General features: G+C 47.1%; 1 protein-coding gene across 3 annotated transcripts in view; it reads left to right on the plus strand.

Annotated features, from left to right (window-relative positions):
- The window catches only part of MAPKBP1 (mitogen-activated protein kinase binding protein 1), a 96,022-nt gene that overhangs the window by 20,616 nt on the left and 53,745 nt on the right, over positions 1-21,661 (plus strand). For all 3 annotated transcript variants that reach the window (XM_082762368.1, XM_082762370.1, XM_082762369.1), the window contains exon 3: positions 5,223-5,314. In XM_082762368.1, coding sequence (XP_082618494.1) covers positions 5,223-5,314 — 92 coding nt within the window. The remainder of the gene's footprint in view (positions 1-5,222; positions 5,315-21,661) is intronic.

The raw sequence follows: 21,661 nt of genomic DNA on the forward strand, positions 1-21,661 counted from the left end.
GGGATGATTTCATGGTAGAGAACTCTATTGAAATAGGTTAAAAACTGAGAATAATTGTCAAGTGGGAGATTGACAGGAGGTGTGAGAGACTCAAATTTCCTTTCTCTGCACTTCATTTTTCTCCATGCATTTGTTTATAATACTGTTCTTTCTAACTCTTTCGCATATGGCTGCAAATGGAAACAGGAACCAGTGTTTGATCCAAGATGGCCTATCCATGAAGTCCTGAGCAGATGCATCTGCTCATGGGATGTGGTTTTCCCAAGCCGTAGCCTCCTGCCTAATGCTGTAGGCATTTGGGTGTGTGGGCAGCCCCGTACAGTACCACCATTTTTTCTCTCCCCGGTGGCCTTTTCGTGCACCCGAGGGTTGCATGTATCCTCTCAAAGAAGCTTTGTTTCTTTATTTCCATGCTTAAATAAATTGTGTATGTAGAGAATGGTGAGGTTTTGGGCCCAGAAGAGGGTGTGTACAGTAGTAGAAGGCAGGGAAGCAAAGTCATCAAGTCAGAAAACTGTACTTTGCTCTCAGCATATGGCTGTGGGAAAGAGGGACTGAGATACTACTCAATTCCTGCTCAGTCTTTTGCTTCTGGCCTGGGGAGAGCGAGGGGGTAACGGCATCACTCAGCCTACAGGTGAAACCCTGGGAGGGCTGTCTGCTGTTAAAAATGGTTTTCTCTTGAAAAGTTTCTTTTCATACCTTTCTTTGAGGTGAAGCTGGACTGCAGGACAGTGCTGGTGGGCAAGCAGGCGTGGAGGAGTGGTGGCAGGCTGGCAGCAGGAGCAAAAACCATGTCACAGAGCCTGTGAGCCTGATCAGGCAGGCAGTATGCTCGCCGTGACTGGATTGCCCTCTGTGGCATCCATTTGCCTGGAAATGATTACTGTGCTAGATGGGCGTGTTTCAAAGAGCGAGTTCTTTACAGCTACTGCTCTCTAGAAACGTCTGGGTGTTCAGGCCACGGTGTCTGCCTCCCGTGCACCTTGTGGGGCTTTGCTTGTGGATGGTCCCAAAGGGGTGCGAACTGCGGGAAAGAGGAGAGTGTGTGCAGGGAGGGGAAGAGCGGGACGGGGAGCACTGAGCTGATCCCTAAAGGATTTCTGTGTTGTCCTTGTAACATGTGGAAACAATTGCTTGTGGTTAGTCTTTCAAGTTCCCCAAAACAGCAGGAAGAGCTCAAACAAGTAAGAAACTCACGCTCTGAGAGCTGGGAGCAGCTGCTCAAGTGTCTTGTTTCCTGAAAAGACGAGCAAAACTGGCAGGGGCTAATTTAGAGCAGCCTTTCCTAAAGGAAGGCAGAGGTGGCATGGCTCTGTCACAGGTGTGTGTGGGCTTCCACTCATACTGTGAGGGACCGTGTCTGAGGGAAACAACAGCTGCTCTCAGATGTGCCTGGAGATCCAGCGGGGATTGCACTGCCTCAAGGCTTCTCCTCCTCTACCAGGAGGCCTGGCTGTATCAAACACCTTCTGGTAGCTGCAGATCAGGACTCTGCTCGTCTGATCCTACCAGAGGCAGTGGGGATGTAGGAGCTCTCTGATGATGTTTGGATCTGAACTGGAAGGAACAGAGTAAGTGATCTGCTTAGGCACTAAAATTTATTTGCCCACTTGTGCAACTCTGAGCAGCTGAATTTAGATTTGTCTGTGAGATGGATGAACGTCAGGTTTTGCAAGACAGGTGTTTGCTCCGTACCTGAAGTTCTGTTTTCTACTCTTGGTGACTAAGGGTGTGTACTGAGCCTCCAAATGTTAAAAAGTTGACCTTAAAGAAGTGGAGACGAGGTGGTCAATAAGTAGATAATTTCAATGCAAAGTGAACTCCAGGAGAATGTTGTGTGTGGTTCAGTTCAATAACACTTGCAAATCACTTAGAGAACTGTGAAAGTGCCAAATACTATTAATAGAGGCCTCAGAATGAAGTAACAAATGTGGATAGCCAGCCTTTCTGGGCCTTTAATTTAGGGGCACAAAATTACAGGTTTAGTCTTGCAATTGTTTCCTGGCTTGGGCGAGGGTGGTGAGCTGGCCCACTTATTGGATGGGATGACCCGAGCAAGCAGGGACATATCTGACGATTGTGGGCAGCAAAGTGGCCCAATGTGGGAGCTATTGGTAACAGACACACCCGCTTCCCCCGTCTGCAGTGAGACCCTCCAGTCCCGTGGTTAGCTCAGATCACACTTGGAAAGAGGTCAGGGAATTTCGTTCTGCCCGGGACATGCTGAAGAACCACCTGGGTGACGTTATGGGAATGGCAGTGGCTGTGTGGGATTGGGAGACTGCTTGCTACGTGACAAAGTGAGTTCCTGCCTCATTTTGCCATAACTTCACAAGTGGGGTAATATCAGACCTGTATCGACAAGTTTACCCTTTGCTGACAAATCTTAATTTGAGATTTGGAAGTAAATGTTGGTGTACCCCTGTCCTAATTAGCTATACTAATTATTTATTTGTTTTGGCTGGCAAGTCAGAAGGAATCCAGTTTACACTGCATTGCTACCTGTTGTTTTTTTCTCCCAGAATTTTTTTTTAGTCTTCTATCAAGCTTTGTGACATGTGACTCAACTCTTTCCCTTATGGCAACTAGACTGGAGGCTGGTCATGGAGATAAAGCTGTGGTGCCTTGTGGACAGAGAGGTGGGAGTAGAGCTCACAAGTTTCATAAGACCCATTTTTAAATGTGTTCATCCTACTCTTAAAGACAAGTTGTTTTTAATACCTAAGGATTATTACTACACATGCTGAGGTGTTGTAACAGCATCTGGAAGGCACACAGGGCTGCCTTTCAGGCTGCTTGCTGGAGAGGCAGTTGCTGTGTCAGTGCTGGTGCGAGGGAAACGCCGGCAAGGGAGGGGGTTGTTGGGACAAGGGGGATGAGGGAGGAAGGAACTGTCCCCTCCCTTGGGAGCAGGAAGCTGTGAGATCAGCTCAGCGGCAGCATAAGGTGGCACTGGGGGTGTTGAATGTGTGTCCTGGCAGAGGAAAAATAAACCTGTTGGAGAAAGTAGGTTGCTGACCTGCTGCTGAGCGCTATTAGCTGCATAGCCAAGATCATGTAGCGCCTTTTAGGACAGCTGCAGTTACAGCAAGCCTGAGCTAAAGCCTGCGCTGAGCAGCGTGAGCGCAGCATTGCTAAATTTGCTGTTTGCTGACAGCATCGAGTAATTGGTGCCTTATCTAGATGGGAGCACTTGAATGGCATGTATCTCTCCCACTTCCTCCTTCACTGTCAAGTACGTGGTTTCTATGGGAATTCAAACTTCTCTTCGTGTGATGGGTTGGGAGCTGACAGCATGAGCTGGAATCTCAGCAAATTCTTCCTTCTGTGCACTTAGGAAGCTACTCGAACAACGAATGTGTTGACGTATTGAAACAAACCTGGAAGAGTAGATATCCCACTGGCCTCCTTTTCTCTTCCCCCCCCCCCCCCCCTTTTTAAGGAACATTAAACTGAAACAAAACTATTTCCTTGCTTTACTGGCGAATTTGTAAATGCATTTTTAATTGTATGTTCTAATGCTAAGCAAAAATTCAGTGGAATTTTATAAAAGCCGTGGTTCCAGAGATGCTCATTTTGTGAGGAAAGGAGGCAATTTGGTGTTTTCTTACACTATCTGAAAGTATCTGGGGTATGTCATTACTAAAAGGGAAAAAAAAGACTGAGTTGCTCCAGAGGGCAGGACATGAAATCTTGCACTTTCCGTGTCACTGGTTTGAAGCCAGCCCAAATTGGAAGCCACTGAAGCACAGATGGCTCATTTTAAGCGAGCTGGTGGCGCCTCGGCCCTGCTTTACCTGTTGAAGCAGGGTGGCTCCACATGGGGTTGCTTTTACCACCTTCTCCAGTAACTTGAGCCATGGGCTCAGTGAGACCTCGTTTCTTCACTCTACAGCCGAACTCTTCAGGGCTGGTAAGCTGCGTTGTCAGGGCAGCGTGGGGAAGCCCGCCCTGCCCCTACCTTTTTTGCTCCACGTTGGTGTAAATGCAAGATGCTGGTCTGCAGGGCAGCCATTAATGATTGCAGTAATTATTACAATGGGGACTTCTTATGCCGCGTCCATGCCTTAAGGCCTTAACCAAATATAACTTAGATGATGATAATTAAAAACAGAAGGCTGTGACCCAGTAAAATCCATGAATTTGGCAGGGACAGCAGTTCTGAGGAGGAATGTATGCATAAAATATATAATAAATAAAATCAAGCTGTGCAAATGTAAAGGAAAGAGAATACTTTCGCGTCTGTCAGAACAATCCCAAGGCTGAAAATTGCTTTTTGCTCAGAGGCTGGGTCCTTTCATGTCACAGACCAGACTTTGTGCAGTGTAATCTCGCTGCAGCCTTTTGCTTTGGGAGAGTGCTGAATTCTGATGCTTCCTCTGCCAGCGTGCTCCCTGAAATGTCTTAGTCCTCCCTATCCCCCCCCAGCTTTTGGTTTTGCCATTCCTGGCTTCTTGCCATAAAGGCCTGACTCTGAATTTCTGTCTTTCAAGTAGCTCTTCCCAGTTGCATTTCATTTCTTCTCTTGAAATAGTTGGGATTTTTGCTCGGGGAGAAAGCAAGCATTTTGGATTGTTGTCTCTTGAGTGGGCCATTGGTATATGGGCTTGTGAACCCGATAATGTGAGCTGCTCTGTCTCTTGAGATTCCTGGGGAGGGATGTGTTTGTCCAATGGATGTGGTTTCTAGTTCAAGCTATGTGGGAAAAAAATGACTCTTCAGCTCCTATGAATATGGGACTGGGACCACACTGAACCACCTACCACTGGATGGAGGAGATAAAGAGAGTGGGGCAACCTGGAAAAGATGTCCAGGAAGATAACTGTGACGAAAGTGGTTTGCTGCTCGTGCTGAGAGGATGGGAATTGCAGGGCAGTGAATGTGCACCCCAGCTTCTTGCTCTGTACTAATTGCTGCATGCAGTCCTCTGCAATATTTGGCAGTGCTCTGGCACAGACACAATAATCAGTGGGTGCATAACTCCTTCTCTGTACCCCGGCAGTATTTTACTGTGCCGATGTTGAAGATAGAGGAGGGTTAAACACTTGTTCTGCGCCTGGGTGCTTGTCAGTGAATTTATAGGAGCTCTGAATTTCTGGGAGCTACGATTCTTCTCAGTGCCATTATACAGTGCCACACCATCAGCATCTGTTTATGGGTCCATTTGAACTGCACTCATATCTCATAGTATTTCTTGTTTTCTTTTTCACATGCACTAGGTGACCTTGGAGAAGGTGTTGGGGATAACTGTGTCGGGAGGCAGAGGATTAGCCTGCGACCCCAGAACTGGCCTCGTTGCTTATCCAGCAGGGTGAGTCACAAACTACATTCTTCAAAGCTAAGATTAACCAGGACTGATAAATCAGCATAAAGATCCAGGGTGTTTCCAGGATGGCCTTCGACGGGGAGACTATTTACCATTCTGTAGTCTCTCAGCACAGGAGAATGATGAGCATTAGCACTGCTAGTGTAATTAGCAAGGGAGAAGGACTGCATTTTACCTGATGAGTTTTAATGGTATCCCATTTATGGAATCCCTTTCCCACCTCTTGCTCTAAGCTAGGTATTAAATACATTGTGGGCTTTTTAACTATGCTCTGTAGTATGCTGACCTTGCACATAACTCAGTAGGATGCTCAAGCCAGTGAGTACCTAATGGAGCAGGTGATGCTTTATGTGAATTGACAAAAGCCGCCTTGTACACGCCCTACAATTCAGAACTTGCTATGTTTCTCATCCAAATGCGGAGAAAGAACTCAGGCTGACAGCCCCTTGCTTGGGGGTTCTCTGGAGTGCAACCCATCTATCAACCGTGGTCCAAGTGTAAATAGAGAGATCTAGATGGAGACACTGGTGGACAGCAAAAAAAGATGCCTAGAGCGAGATAGCTGAGGGCTGGGGAGGTAGCTTTGTTAGTTGCATGTTTAGCAAAATCAGAGACATCCCGGGCCAGATCCTGATCTTGCTGAAGGTGGAGCCTACTCAGAGAGCGTATGCCTATGGAGGAGCAGAGCACGTCAGAGTTGCTGATCTGCGGAATGGGATTCATCCGAAAAAAGGTAGCACCTGAAAAAATGTAAAAGTACTGTGAGAGAGGCAGGCTGATGTCTTAGAGGGTATTTTGAAAAAGCAAGGGAGGAAAAATGTTTTCAGTACAATATTTACCTTGCTGGTAAAGGCACAACTATTGAGATGGGAGGCGACTATGACTGAGATGGGAAGATACGATACTGCAGTGGAAATAGATTGGGTAGACAAAAGAGTGACCTTTCAAGAAAAGTCTTTGCTGCCCGATGTGGTGCCATGTGAAGATGTTCCAACTGGCTCTAAACTGGATTGCTGGAGTCCATACGAGCTTGTCTCTTCCTCTGAGCTAGTTTATTCTGCCGATGAACAAGCTACGGGAGAAGAGAGAGGGTGGTATCTCCAGATAGCAATGCATAGGCATACTCTTAAATATGAAAGCTGAAATTAGAAGAAAGGAACTTCCACGAGAATTATGGATGATGTTTTCAGTCACTCAAGAAACTGGCTAGCTACACTTGAGGTTTCTGTGTATCTTGCTGAAATAAGAGGTGGGGTCAATAAAACTGCCCAGAAATTCTTGCCCTTCCTGGCCAATATTCTAGTTCACAGAATTGCTGTGGTTGGAAGTGACCTCTTGAGATCATCTCAGCCAAGCCCCTGCTCAAGGAGAGCCAGCTACAGCGGGTTCTCCAGCACCAGGTCCAGGCAGCTTTTGAATATTTCCTCAGATGAAGGCACCATAACCTCTCTGGACAGCTTGTTTCTCGTGCTGGATACTTACACAGTGGACTTTTTCTTTCTTTTCTTGTTTTCAAATAGAATGTCATGTATTTTCACTTCTGCCCATTGCCTCTTGCTCCCTCTGTGGGCGCTACTGAGGAAAGTCTGGCTCCCTCTTCTTCATTCAATCTAATCTGATGTTTACACACATTGATAAAGTCCCCCCGAGCCTTATTCTCCAGGCTGAATAGCCACCTCTTATACAAAAGGTTCTTCAATCCCACAGTTATCTTTGTGGCCCTATGCTGGCCTTGTTCCAGCAAGTCTGGATTTTTCCTGTATGGGAAAGCCCAGAACTGGACGCATAGCCCAGATTTGGACTTGCCAGTGTTGAGTAGAGGGGAAAGATCTCTTCCCTTGATCTGCTGGCAGTGCTTTTCCTAGCGCAGCCCAGAAGGCTGTTTGTTGGCTTTCTTTGTCACAATGGTTCATTGCTGTCTCATGATCAGCTTATTGTTCCCAAGGACCCCAAAATTTTCTTCAGAGCTGCCTTACACCCAGTCAGCTTCCAGCATGTACTGGTGCCTGAGGTTATTCCTCAGGACTTGGAGTTACCTTTTGTTGACCTTCATAAGGTTCCTGTTGGCCCAATTCTCCAGCACGTCCAGGTTGCTTGGAATGGTGGCACAGCCATTTGGTGTCAGCCACTCCTTTCAATTTTGTATCAGCTGTGAACTTGCTGAGGGTGCACTCTGCCCTGTCCTCCAGGTCATTAATAAGGAGATGAAACAGTAACGGCCCCAGGAGCAACTCCTGGGGTATACCTCTAGGGGTTTGCCCCAACTGGACTTAGTGCTGCTGATCACAACCCTCTGGGCCTGGACATCCATCCAGTTTTCAGTCCACCTCACTGTGTACTTACCTAGCCTGTATTTTGTCAGCTTGTCTCTAATATCGTTATGAGAAACTGTGTAAAAGGCTTTATTAAAGTTCAGGTAAACAACGTCCACTACTCCCCACTCACCTGCCAGGTTAGTCACCTCACTGTAGAAGGTTATCACGTTGGTTAAGCATGCATGATTTTCCCTTCATAAATCCATATTAACTACTCTTTATCATGTTCTTGTCCTTCATGTGGTTGCAAATGGTTTCTAAGATTAGTTGTCCCATCACCTTCAAAGAGATTGAGGCAAGGCTGACCTGCCTGTAGTTTCCGACATCTTACTTCTTGTGCTTCTTGAAGATGGGAATGAAATTGGCCTTCTTCCAGTATTCAGAAACCTGTCCCAGTTTCCGTGACCTTTTAAAGACCATTGAGAGCAGCCTTGCAATGCCATCAGCCAATGGTCCTAACTATGAATAGGCTGGTTTGGTTGTTATGCCAAAGCCTTTCAGGAACCAGAGATGGTGAGGCTGCAGTCTCGGCTGGGTAAGATTCATCTGGTCAAAGGAACTTCTAAGCTGGGCTGACTACAGACTGTCCTGCCTGCCCTGTTCTCTTCTGCCCAGTGCATGCACTCCTTTGTCAGGAGAGCCTGGGAGCAAGGTTTCTGTTCCTTGTTAACACTCATTAGCTGTGATGAGGGGAGCCATGTCAGCCTTGGAGCTGTATCAATGGTGAAGCCAAAGAGCTTCCAAAGGACCCTCACGTGGACTTCTGAGAGAGTCCTGAAGGTAAATACAGCTGAACAAACCACAGTTTGATTGCTTTCTCCTAGTTTTTCTGCAGTGTATTGAAATGGATTTTACTAGTTGAGTCTTACAAGGCCATTTTTTTCTTCCTCTTACCACGGTGCGTGTGGGGGGGTGTGTGTGAGGTTCTTTTTTTCTTAAAGCATTTTATATAGTTAAACTAAAGACATTTTGAGTTCTGCATGTGTGCTTGACAGCATCCTTTATGCTCGAACTCTTCAGAGACATGCAGATATATTCCAGTGTATTGCCTCTTCCTCTGAATCTTTTCTGACACTGAATTTATTCACACTTGATAATGAGAAGGAGAGAGAGAAGAAAGCAAGTGCGGTAAAATGAGATGTTTTGGACTCTTGGATAGCTGAAGATAAATGAGTTCTATTAACAGTGATCTCTTATGAGCTGGTGCATGCCAAGCACGAATGTAATCAAGCTTGAGGACACCTGGGGATTCTTTTGGATAATTAAAAGGCTATGTGATTCCTTAGGGCTTTACAGAGGGATTCGTGTTCACACTTGTTGGTGGTAGCATCTCTTGGTCTGGGCAGGAAACCTATGGAATATGCCAGATATTTTGTAAGAATTTGGTGGCTTTTATGACTTGCTGCTTTTGTGCCACAGCTAGCCTGTTTTGTGATGTTGATGTGATTTGCTACAGTCAAGACGATCTCCTGTCGCTAGCTTAACCTAGCATTTGTTAAGAAGTCAGAACGTGAGAGAGGTATGGGTGCAGACCTTACAAGCTGATACAGGTTCAGTTTGTTACACTTTTTCCCTTCCCATTCTTATTTCTAGTGGATTTATCTCACCTGGGTGATTTGCAGGAATCCTGACATAACTAGTTCATTGGTTTTATTTATTTTTGTTCCTATTTGTTTGAATTTGCTGGACACTATAACTTCTTACATGAGGCTGATTTTGCAGACTGAGGACCATGACCTGTCCTTGCAACTTGGTCATCTTCAGCTGTGCTCCAGTGATTTCCTCAGCCTTCTGCTCATCTAGTGAGGTTTTGTAATCCCGACATTCAGAAGCTTTACTCCTCCAATCTGTCGTACCCCCAAAAGGTGAATTTACGTAACATCTCTGTTTTCCTAAGAACTCTTTCAACATGCCTAGGTTCATTTGGCTGAGATCAAAACAGTTGCCACAGGCATCCCAATTTATCCAAACCGGGCATATAAATGCTTGTTTGAATGAGGACTTGTGTATTACAAGCTTTGGTGTTCTTTGAACAGGATCTTACTCTGGTCTCTGGTTTGTCTAAAATAATTTTTTAAAATACAATGCTTTTATGGATTTTCTCTTTCCTGGTGTTTTTGAATCTCCTGAAAGTAGCAGTTCCCAATGCAATCTGAGCTCATTCCAGCTACACATTGGTGCCAAAGAGCTGAATGTTACTTTATTATATTCTTTTTCTTCTCACTGGCTTTTGAACCTTTTATCCTTTCTCTTCTTTGACCCTAATGAGGTTTTCACTCCTCCAGTGGCAGCTTTGCTGCTCTGGTATTGTTTTAGTGTGATGCTTGTGTTATAGGAAGCTTTTTTTCTTCATGCCTGCCAGAAAGGCTAAAGGCACAGAGTGCTCCAGATATTTTAGGCCACCACTTTCATATAAGGCTGTTGTCTTGGGAGACAACACAACATACAAGAGAAAATTACCTCCTCCCCTCCCCTAAGGTCTTATATCTGCTGCCCATGCTTGCCTGTTCTTATGCTGACAAGTATAATAAACCCAAAGTTGCCTAATTTGATCTCTGGTAGGGTTATGCAGTGAGTGAGAAAGTCAGCTTTGTGGGAGGAGTGAGGGGGGACAGAAATGTGTTGAATATTTTTGTTTCTTGTGGCAAGCCTGGTGCTCTGTCCATTTTTTTTTCCCAGTTTGTTTTCCACTTCTCTTTTTCTCTGTCCTTCTTTCATTTTGGTTTATTCTTTCTTTCTCTCCCCCCCCCCCCCCCCCCAGTAGCTAGTTGAGGTTCTGTCTCCTAGAAACAAGAATGGAAACAAAGCTTAGAAAATCCTCTGAGGTTACTGATGACTAGCATTAAAAAGGGGGGAAGAAAAAACAAACCTTTTGAAAGGGGAAAATATCTATCCATTTAAATTCCACACCAGCTACTTAGATAGCTTAAGGCAGCTTATCTATTTTTGGGGGGTGTGTTTGTTGCTTTTTGAGCCTTGTAGGCTGGTGTGGCTGATTTTATTTTGCTTCTCTTTATTCCTCTTTCCTTGGCTCGCAGTTGGTCATGACAGCTGGTTGAGAACCTTGTCCTCATGTGAGATACCTGTCTGCAGGGGAGAACAGCCTGTGCTGTTTCCTCTGTAGGAGCAGGAAAGTAGTGCTTTGTGCTGTTCAGCATACAGTGTCTAACTAACACTCTCATGTTCTGGCCAGCTTAGGCCGCTCTCTAGCTCATCAATTCTGAGCTCTTCTGATAGAATTCATTTTTTTTATTTTTTTTTAACTTAGTCTTCCTGCTGGGGAAATCTGTATTTGATACAGAGTGCATGCGATGAGTTGACGATCCTCAACCTTCAGCTCTGCCATGGCTCTTCATCAGCTGAACCTCTAAAGTCCCATGCAAGTTTAATACAGTCACTCCTCTCTGAGACAGTGAGAGGAGACAGTTTCTTTGGGTTTCTCTCAGAATCGACTGCTGCCAGTGCAGATGCAGCCCCCTGACTAGCTCTGTGCATGTGCAGTACATTTTCTGAACATGGGAATTGGGCACCCCCATGTTCTGTAACCATTTCCTAATGATTTACCCTTGTTTGCAAATGGGAAGAGGGGACAATAAAAGCAGGAACTAAATGATCAAACTTAAGATGAAGATACTCACTCTCTTTTCCTGCTGCTATTTGCCACGAAGTCATGTCTAAGAGCTAGACTTTTTGCTTCCGCTTTATCGCCTTGTGTTTTTAAGATAGGACAACTAATACCCAGACCTGAGTACTGGTACGATGTGTTCACCATCAGAAAACTGCATGGCTGTCTGAGTCAAATTTTGTTTTACTGCTGCTGTTCCATGCATGTTGGACAGCAGGGCAGCAGCGTCTCCTGTGCCAACCTGTGCCGCAGCAGCATTGAGCCACCATCTCTTGTTCTCATTTCACTTTGTTTCACCCTGCTCCACCCCTCATCCCCGGCAGATTCACTGTTGAACTCCGTCAGCCCTCCTGAGTCACAACACCCCTGCTCCCGGTCCACAGATCCAAGGAGGTGAATGCCAGGTCCTGCAGCAGCAGGGCAGTGACAAGGGTCTGTGTCACAGCAAAGGGAGGAAGGGGAGGAGCACAGCAGGAAATGAGTGAATCGCTTTTAATCCATCCAGGAGTCTGCTTAGCATGTGTGGAGCTCTCACATAATTGAGTGGTAAAATCCCACTGGAAGCTGACGAGTGAGGACTTCATTTATTTATTTATTTATTTTCCAGAAGTGGTTGTTGGTTTGCTCCCAAATACCTCTCTCCAATTCCAGTAGACAAGCTATAAGGCTAAGTGGTTTCCAGATATCCACATGTGGAGCCTCTTGGAATGTCTTGCTCATCATTTTCCATCATTATATAGATAATTTATTATGTTGTGCAGTAATCCATTTAGAAGAATTTTCCTTTACCTTAAGTTGCATAAAACCCACAATGAAAGAGTAACATTAAAGATGGACATTGCGTAACATTCCAAGGCATGATGAAGATGCTGCTGCGCTCTTTTTCTTTTCTCTGTAAAGTGGAAGCATTTCGACACCTTATGTACTGAAATGAAGTGTGAGAAGCAGATCTAGTAGAGGACTGCTGGTGACCAAAGTGAAATTCTGTTTTGAATTGGGATCTTCTCAAGACTTACAAACATTGTGGCCAGGTTAGAATTGGTGGCTACGTGGAACAATGAAATCCTAAGGTGACAAGCATTCCTGCCTTTCTTCAGAGCACTTTTTATCTTAACTAACAGATCACTTTGCTTGGATGCTTCAGTAGCAGTGGGCTATAGAAAGCTAGAGGTGCACAGAAGGGATCTGCTTCTTTATGGACCCTTTGTCCGTATGGACCTTTCATATGTGTGCAGTTTGTGCAAAGCTCTGCAGCTTTGTGCAGGTACAGCTCTCCACTCATTTTTCCCTAGTGTAAATGGTAATGCTATTGAACCCTATCCCATGTGCAGCTTGGGGTTGGTACAGGGACACTAAGATACTTGAACTGCTGGATGGCCAGTAGATAAATGCAGTCCTGCTGGTGCTGGCTCCTTCAATTTTACTTCACTCAGACTTCTGAAGAATTTCTGAGCTGCCTTTGTGCGTTCACTTCTAAAGGAGGATCCTGCAGTATTGTAAAGATTGTAGAAACCTATCCTAAAACAAGAAGTCTGTGGTTCAAGGCAGATTTCATCTGCTTTTGCCAAACTAGAGGCAGCTTATTTTGTCCTTTTAAAAATGGTACAGTCATCTTCCAAGGGTTAGACCTTTTTCCTCCTCCCTGTTTCCCAGGAATCTGGGCTGTTGTTAATGCGCTTCTTCTATGAGGATACTGTGGTTGCACATGCCATCTGGGGAGGCTTTCCAGCTGGCAGAGTTGTGCTTGTGGACCCAGAGAGGAAGATAAGAAAATCCCCTTTGTTTAGATTGTTAAAAATAACTTGAACTGAAGAGCTGTGACTGCAGCTGGGTTTGAGTTGGGCCTTTACAACCAAACAACACAATTTTTTTTTTTCTGTGCCAAAAGTGAATACCATGAGGTTTCGCTGTCCTGCAAGCATCCATCCCTCCCTCCCTCCCTTCTCCAGTAACAGGAGATCCTTCAGAGTGATGACACAGGGATATGGTTTACCTCTTAAAATCTTTGGAGGGAAAGGGTATTTCTCCAGAGTGCCACACACCAGTCTAGCCTTCCAGTTACCACAAGCTGGATCACTGTTCTGTCATGTGCACCAAGTGCACCAAACAGCCAGCTGTTAGAGCCTCGGGACAAACAGAGCTGAAATGTGACACTGTCCCAGTTACTATTCAAGGCTCTGGCAGCAGGAGTTCTGGCATGGCATTTTCCCTCAAGCTGCCAGGTACCAACATGCCTGCTTATCCCTGTCCTTGCACAGAAGCCACGTGCTACAAATCTTTTCTTCCGAAGTGTTCCCTTTGTGCATCGACTCTGCTCCCGTCCCGTCGGGGTGAGCCTGTGCTTATCTGTGTTTACATGCTTCCTCCTTTCTGCCAGGCACCAAAAAGGGCTTGCAGAGTGCAGCTGTGCTCAGCACAGCACACATCCATGCTGCTTACATTCCTATGTGACTGCAGGAACCCCTGAAGTGCTGAGAGAGCAGCAATCTGCCCTTCTTCCTGCAGTGCTTTCAGTGAGAGGAACCTCCCTGCTGACCAGTGATACCCACGCTCACCAGGCTCGGGGACTCAACAGCTGAGGTCTGGTGACTCTTGGTAGCAGAGGTTTCACCAGCCACCCACAAACAATCCAAACCAAAACTCTCAAAGCCCTGATAGAAAGCCTTCACCTGTTAGGGTTGCCAGATGGTTTTGGTGTTGAGACTGAATATAGATTTTATTTTTGAAAGAATGTTCCACTTGTAATGAAACTCTTTGGGATAGGTTTCTTATTCATTCACCAACAATTCTCTGGGGAGGGAGTGAAGGAGCAGGAGCAGCTACCTTTTCCCTGAATAAATTGTGTATGAACAGTTCCTTGCTCCTGGTAGGCAACCCTGCTTTGAGCTGAGACAGTAACTCTCTTAATTCCTTCTCTTCCCTGCCTTGAAAATTAGAGGTTGGGAGCAGGAAAATATTGTTTTGTATTCGGGATGAAAGTGAGAGTTTGTTTGAAAGACTTGAACATTTCTGGAAAAGTCTGCAGTAGAGAAGAGGCAGACCAAATTTTCTCAGTTCTGCAATATGCTCTTTTTGGTCTGCTGTGGGGCTGGTTAGTAGAGAAAATCTCCTTTAAATCTCTTTGCTTCTCCCAGCTTGCACCTTTTTCTAAAAATAAAAGTACCTTTTTTTTTTTTCCTCCTTTATAGAGCTGTAGATAATAGGAGCTAGGTATTAAACAGATAACTGAAAGGTGCTGTGCTGTACAACAGTCCTTGCCCTTGCTAGTTTGGATGCACTTCTCCCAACATCACATGAGAGAACACGAGAGTGTATTTATTTGCCATTTCTTTGATTATTAAAAATAAAAAAACCACTGTGTGATTGTGCTCTCATGTCCAGTGACGGAAATGCTGGGGAGGGGAAAATCCTGGGGAGAGGTTTTCTTCTGTGCATGATGCTGTGGTGGTGTGAGAGAGCCCTAGGTAAAGGTGGGTAGTGTGGGTAGGGCAAGTCTGGGGGGGGAGCTTCAGCCCTGTGCCTGTGTCGGGGGGCCAGAAGAAAGTTTCTGTTAGAATGTGGGTTCTGGCTGCTGCCAAAAACGCTAGTGATGAAGAAAGTGAGAGAAGGGAAGTGGGAACACTTTTATCTTTGCAAGACTGCAATGAAAATTCTTGTGACAAAGAAAAAGCACTTCACTGCCCTTGAAGCTTTCCTGTGCTGGATTCCAGAGGCAGTGAGCAGGGAAAGGTAGGGCAGCGTGGAGGAGTCCTGCGGGTTTGCTGCTGTGCGGGCTGCCTGACAAGCTGTATCAAGGAGATCTATATAATACGTATTTGCTCCTGCATCCATCTTAATTCCAGGGTAAGTATTGGTGTCCCCTCAACATAAGAGTGTTACTGTGCCTCTCAGAGTAGCTACAACAGCTGCTCTTTTAATGATTTTATTCATCATATTTGACTTCAGCCTCCCTTATTTATCAACAGAAACATTGGTTGGCCTCACTCTTTCACCATGCACCAAAATGTGCTAATTACATTTGAATTTTAAACTGGGAGGCAAGCTAGAAATGAATCCCCTGTGGATGGGCAGTTTGTTACTTCGTGCTTTGATCTCATTAACCAAGCAGTCCCGTAGTGAGGGTCATTCACAGTTTATGCGCAAAGAAATTACAGCGAGAGAGCAAACATGCCTGCTTTATTTAAGGACAGCTCTGGTAGAGCTCTGCAAGTGGGAAGCTTTGACTGATTTGGCAATCTATCACGTGTCCTTGGGATAAGGAAGAGGAGCAGTTGCAAAGCTTGGCTACTTGGGAACACGCAGGCCTTTTTTTAGCTCGATGCCCTGCAAGCCCCTGGGGTTTGTCATGTCCTGAGAAAGGAGGGGGCAGGCTGAGAGCTGTGTGCCTGCAGGTAGCAACCTGCGTGCCTCCCTACCTGCTCCGTGCCCCTGGAGCAGCCCAACCTCCCAGCAACCAGCGCCTTGGTGCGGCAACAGGACGGGCTTGTGAGCCAAGTCCTAAGCTTGCATAAGAGCGAGGGGGGGGGAACGGGGACTGAACGGCAAAGTCTGGGATGAAAATGAGATACCAACCGCCTCGGCTGAGCTCCACCCTCTCTAAGAATCTCAAAACAAGCTCCGTGTCTCCTGGCAACCTTTACACAAATTGTGGAGTTTAACTTGAAAGAAGTACGTGGAGTCCAAAGTACCAAGTACCTCGCCAGGTGTGAACAAGGGGGAGTGCTCGTTTCCCTCTTCCTGGAAGCCCTGGCACTGGGGATGGTCTCAGGTTTCAGCCGTGTCAGAAAGGCAAGAAGTTAAAAGTGAAGCAGCATCCTGCTCGACAGGATGGCTAAGAAGTGCCAAGAAGTGTATTTTGTTCATTGTGAGCATGCCCACGAGTGCAGTGAGTATTGCTTAGGAACCAGACACAGGACCTGGCACTCCCCGCGGGCCAGCGCTGGCGGCTGCACCCCGCAGCGTGTGCCCAGTGCCCCAGCCTGCTGCAGGCACTGCCCGCTGCTTCTGCTGGCAGCCAGGGCCTGGCAGGGCTGGCATTAGCTAATTCCTTGTCCAAATTCCAGTGTCGGTCAGCACGCTGGGACAGTGCTGCTCCATGCACTCCATCTGTGCCGCATTTCTGTGACGCGGGAGAGGTGTATGAGGAAGCAGAGGGATCTTATCGTGGTTGCTTCTCCTTCCAGGAAAACTGTCTTTTCAGGCCTTGTGATAACTACTGCTCATTAGCTATTCTGAAGAAAAATCTGAGTGTGGTTAAAGTACTCTATATTATCTGAGCTACAGGCAAAGCAGAGGTAAATGCTCATCCTCCATTAAAGCCCCAGCTGTCACAGGGCTCCTGCAAAACACAACGCAGGCAGAACTGAGTTTTGTCAAGCTGAGAACATCTGAGCTGTGCCTGCTTGGGGAAGCGAGCCCTGAGCTTTTGGGCCTTGGAGCATGGGTCCTGGCAAACTCCTGCCCCCTCTTCCAGCAGCCTGGGCTTGGAGGGCTCTGGAGCGGGCAGAGTTGGCAGGAGGCTCCCTTGCCAGGGCTACAGCAGCTGACTGCTGGGAGCAGGCAATTCCTTAACGCCACGCTGTCAAAGAAGCTGGGTCATTTCGTCTCCGCCGCTCCTATGTAGATACTGCTGGAATTATGCTTACCGAAGCATTCAGAGGGAAAAGCTGCTCCAGTTTTTCCGCTGCAGCGGAGCTTTTGCTGTGCCTGCTCAGGAATGCAGGCGAGAGCAGCGCTGGGTTGTTGGCTGCCCCAGGGGCCTGCCACAGCGCGTTGCTGCCCGCCACAGCCTCCTGGCAGGGGGACGATGGGCAGGGGGCTGCGAGACAGCCCTGCTGCTGCCTGCTTCCTCCAGAGGGTTAATTAGATGAGACCAGAGGGGAGTTAAATTGCATTACTCCTTGTTTTGCTCTCGTGATCGATGCCACTGTAATATTGGCTGTGCTGAATGCTAGTGGTAACGCAATTACAGCCCTGAGGCAGCTGCCAGGAGCTGCCACGTTCGTCTGCCCCAGCTGATGAGTTTGCTGCATTGAGCTTTCTCCGTGGTGCCCAGGAGCTGCTCTGGCATGGTGAGGGAATCCTCTGGCTGTGCTTGCTGCTGGAAACAGAGGTGTTGGCCAGTTGTCTGCAAGTGGGATGTGGTTTTCCTCTGCGACTTGATTTAAAAGGAAGAAACTTCAGCTTTCAAGGCTTTGTGGCATGGTAGGGACTGCACTTACAGGGAAGTCAGTGCAGACCTGCAGTGTAAATCTAGCTGCTCTCGTGTAATGCCAGCTGGGGCTGTGCATCTCTTCAGGGAGCTGCTTGCTCCCAGGAAGGTGCCTCAGGGGGAGCTGCCAGCCTTTTGCAGTGTGCAGTTGGGCCGGAGAGCTGAACCTGCGCACGGCTTGGTGGCAGATTTCACGATTCTCCAGTAATTTGCTTGTACACTTTGCTTTTCCAGATCTGTGTTGTTCTTGTCTTCCCCTCTGAACGACTATTTACTTTTTATTAAAAACAAAGCTTTCTTCTTTTCTTCTCTTGTCTTTGACCGTTTCCTCTTCCCCTAGATCTGTACATTTTCTTTCATCTTCTTCTAGGCATTGTCTTTGGACTTTACCTATAAGCATGTTGAGTGTAACAACAAGGAAACACCCCTTATATACACGTGTGTGTGTGTGTAAGTCAAAAAGGCAATAACTTATTGTTAGTATAACTGAAATCTCAGAACTGTAATTCAGGGACCAGTATTAATCTACCACTAACTGTTACATGAGAAAGAGAAGAATAATGCATTAGAATACTTCTATACAGAAAGTCTCCGTAATGGGGGTAATACAGCTCAAACTGTAACACATTTCTTCATTTCTGTCCCTTGTGCGTGGTGTGCTCACCCTTGTGTGCTTCCTCTGGATCTTCAAAGGCAGTAGCTAGAGGGGAAGACAGTAAGTGTTCAGCCTTTGTAGTCCTTCACGGGGAGGAATGTGATGTGGCTGTGGCTGACTGCTTCTTCCTCACTCCAGGGTCCACTTGGGGTGATTTTTTAAATATATTTGCTAACATGCTTTACACCTTTCTCTTTTCTAGCTGGTCTGCAGCTCCATGTTACTTCTGAATTCACTTTGTATGGTGTCTTTTATGCATGTTCGATATTGTTTCTTTGTTCCTCCAGTTTTGTCCACCCCAGGTCTGTATTACTTTTGCTGACCCTTGGTGAGCTGCCCAGAGCCGTGGGGTCTCTGCTGCCAAGCCCGTGCCTCACCTCTTATCACCCCACGCCTCTACTGCCCTGTGCAGCGTCGCCTCTCCGCTTCTGAAGGCCTCAGCTATCACACCGTGCCTGTGTTTCTCTCCACTACATCCCTGTGTTGGTTGTAAATATCTCATTCTACATAAAGTATCTGCTTGTTACTGTTATTTATATAAAACTGTGGCTGTATCACACAAAGGTAAACAGCAGTAAAACAAATGAGCCACAGACACCTGGCCAGTTAGAGAAACTGCTGTCACAGCTGACCCAAGCGAAACAAAGCTGTAGGCAGGTCAAGAAAAGTTCAGACAGAGCAAGCGCCACAAGCCTGAGGGCTTTCAGGCTCAGTGCAAAGCTCACAGCCTGGTGCTGAGAATGGCAATACCGTGTTACAGGGCTACATCATTTGCAGCTTCTTGCTGTTCATCCTCCTCCCCCAAACACAGGGGTTTGGCACCTCGGGTTTTTCACTTGTGCTATAGAAGACAAATCTGGGGCTGTCGGCCAGCTGCTGATGGAAGAGGGACTGGCTCTTGGGAGTTAGAGGAGGGAGGGTGGAGCATGGCTGGGGAGCAGGAGATCCCTGAAGCAGGTGTCTTGGCTGCTCTGTAAGGACTGAGAGCTGTTCTCCTCTGCTTGTTGATGTGCCTGTGGCAGCTGTAACTCTGGAAGCCCTCAGTGTATGGAGACAAGCCCTTTCTCGAACATGAACAACAACTCAGTGTGCTGTGATTCCAGAGCATCCATCCTGGAAGAAGTTGCATTCAGTGCCCCGGTGAAAGCTCCTCAGGTCTCCAGCTATGTTCTGGTTGGTTGCTTCAATCATCTTAGTAGTACCTGGGACCAGCCAGGTTCTGCTCAAGGCTCCATTTTCTTCTGCTTCTCAGTCTCTCCTGCCTAACCGATCAGCACAATTCCTTGTCATGAACTCTCAGGGAGCCTTTTATTCCTCTAGCCTTCCTGTCATCAGTTGCTCATTGCTCTAGCCCCCGGGGCTGCTGCTGCTTTGCAGCGTTCAGTGGGTGTTTGCCAAGAGCACTGAAATAAAACACAATTCTGCAACTCCTACTCCCAGCCCAGTCAATTTAAAAGTTCGTGTAGGTGTTCTGCTGGCATCGCTCACCCGCCTGGAGGGAAGTGAGTGGTTTTGGAGGGAGGAGGAGGAATGTGGACTCTGCTTTATAGTCAGTCATGAGCCACGTGTATATATACACGTATGTACAGGTGAAGGAGTATGTAGGGGTGCACATGCATGTGTCATCTGTGCCGTATGTCCTTTGAAGCTACTCAGACGTGCTGGCTGACACACACATCAGTGTGTGTACGTGTGGCTGCTGCTTTGCCTGGCTTTGTTGTTCCGCCTCCCGCTGCTACGGGCAGGAGGAGGAGAAGGGATGTTCAGCAGAGGAGGTGGCCTGTCCTCAGGCCTGCTGGAAGAGGGTTTTATCCAGGCTCCTAAGCAGCACGATTCTAATCCGGGAGGTTTTTCTTCCTCTCCTGGCTTTGGAGCATTGAAGTGAACGAGGATGTTTTGAAGCTGAAGTTCCTGCTGAATCACTGGTGACCACGCAGCCATGAGCCGCAACAATTAATTTGAGTCATTTTCATCTTCCTTGCAACTCTAACAATTCCCGGTTAATGCACTGCTTTAGACTTAGTCTAGGTTTTCCTCTGAGCTTGTTTCACCCCTCTGTTTCCCCCGCACAGGTTTCTTGTCCAGATCTTTCACAGTGGCCATGTGGCCCAGCTCTACTCCCCGTGAGAGCACTTTTGTTGAGTCTCTGGCTCTAGCGTGGCTGCTGGGGAGTTGAGTGTGGCTTACACGTGGGAGGCAGGACCTGGCCACCCATCGTGGCCCTGCATCCATTTTGTGTGAAGCGTGGAGCCTGGCTTTGTTTTCCTGAATCATCACCCTGTGCTTATGCTTGGCCAGTGTTAGAAGGTTGCCAGACTTAAAACTATTCCACCCTGCCCCTTAGAAAAAGACCTTGAAATAACCTAGCCTTGGAGGTTTGTGTGTTGAGTTTTCCACATGGGATTGTTCCAAGGGGATGAGGATACACTGAAGAGAGATCAGTAGCACCAGTTGGAAATAATTGTGGCCAGGGCTAATGGGAGGTACTGCCCTTCCTCTGGTATGAGGCAGGCAGGACTCCTTCAGCCCTCCAGGTGTTCTTGTTAGAGCTGAAACTTCAGCGCTGTCTTTTTTATGGAATAAGAGGGGCCTGGATCGGCAAACACAACCTCTCCTCCATTTTAGATCTTTTTAACCACTAATGCCCTGAGGTTTTGGACATCTTATTTTACAGTATCTTGGGTATATTTTCAAATCTGTGTATCTGTTTCCTGCCACCTGCAGCTGAAGGCCAGACACGTAGCTGGTTGTTTTAAAGAAGCAGTCTGGTAGATGTGGAGGGGCTGCTGAGAGCTGCCAGTGGAAGTGGCTCACCATGCACAGCAGGAACCTGCACTGGCAGTGTGAAAGGCAGGAGCACCCAGCTCTGTCCCCTCGTGGCCTCTTTCTGTGGAGGCCAGCAGATCCCCTAGGCACAGGTTTTTTTGGACGAGCACTTGGAGACTGCCATAGCAGGGGATGCAGCAGTTGTCCTCCTGCTCGCTTTGCCCTTCTTAGTGCATTGGAGGATGACTGGGAAGTGAGCTGGCGCTGGTGTTACCAGATTGCTGCTGAGGACGGCAATCAGAGCACTGTCCTGTGGTTATGCAAAGCCAGTGGCACTGGGCAGAGGCATTAGGCTCCTTCATCTTGTGTTCCCTCAGACACGTCCAGGCTGGGCTATCAGTAATGACTGGTGTGAGTTCAGGAGAGGCTGGGTGGCAGGGGAGCTGAGGCTGCCTTTGTCCCTTTGAGGGTTATTTCTACAAATCCTTCTTGTCAGGTCTGCTCTACCTTCTGGGCTGACCGTATTCCGTTGCTTTCCCTCTCTATGTGTGTGTGGGTGCAACCAGATTTTCATCGGATTTCCTGCTTCCATTACGTGTGATGGAGAAGACCTGTGGCAAGAAATGCCCTGTGCTGGCTGTGTGGCAGAGGAAGCTGTGGGGACCAGTGCTGTTTTGTAGGCTCCCCCAATGATTTCTCCCATTTTTGTCAGAGATTTTGAAGAGGAGAAACCTGAAGGCACTAAGCTCTACTTTTTTAC

This window comes from Aythya marila (assembly GCF_965140915.1).
Source record: "Aythya marila genome assembly, chromosome: 5".
Taxonomy (NCBI): domain Eukaryota; kingdom Metazoa; phylum Chordata; class Aves; order Anseriformes; family Anatidae; genus Aythya; species Aythya marila.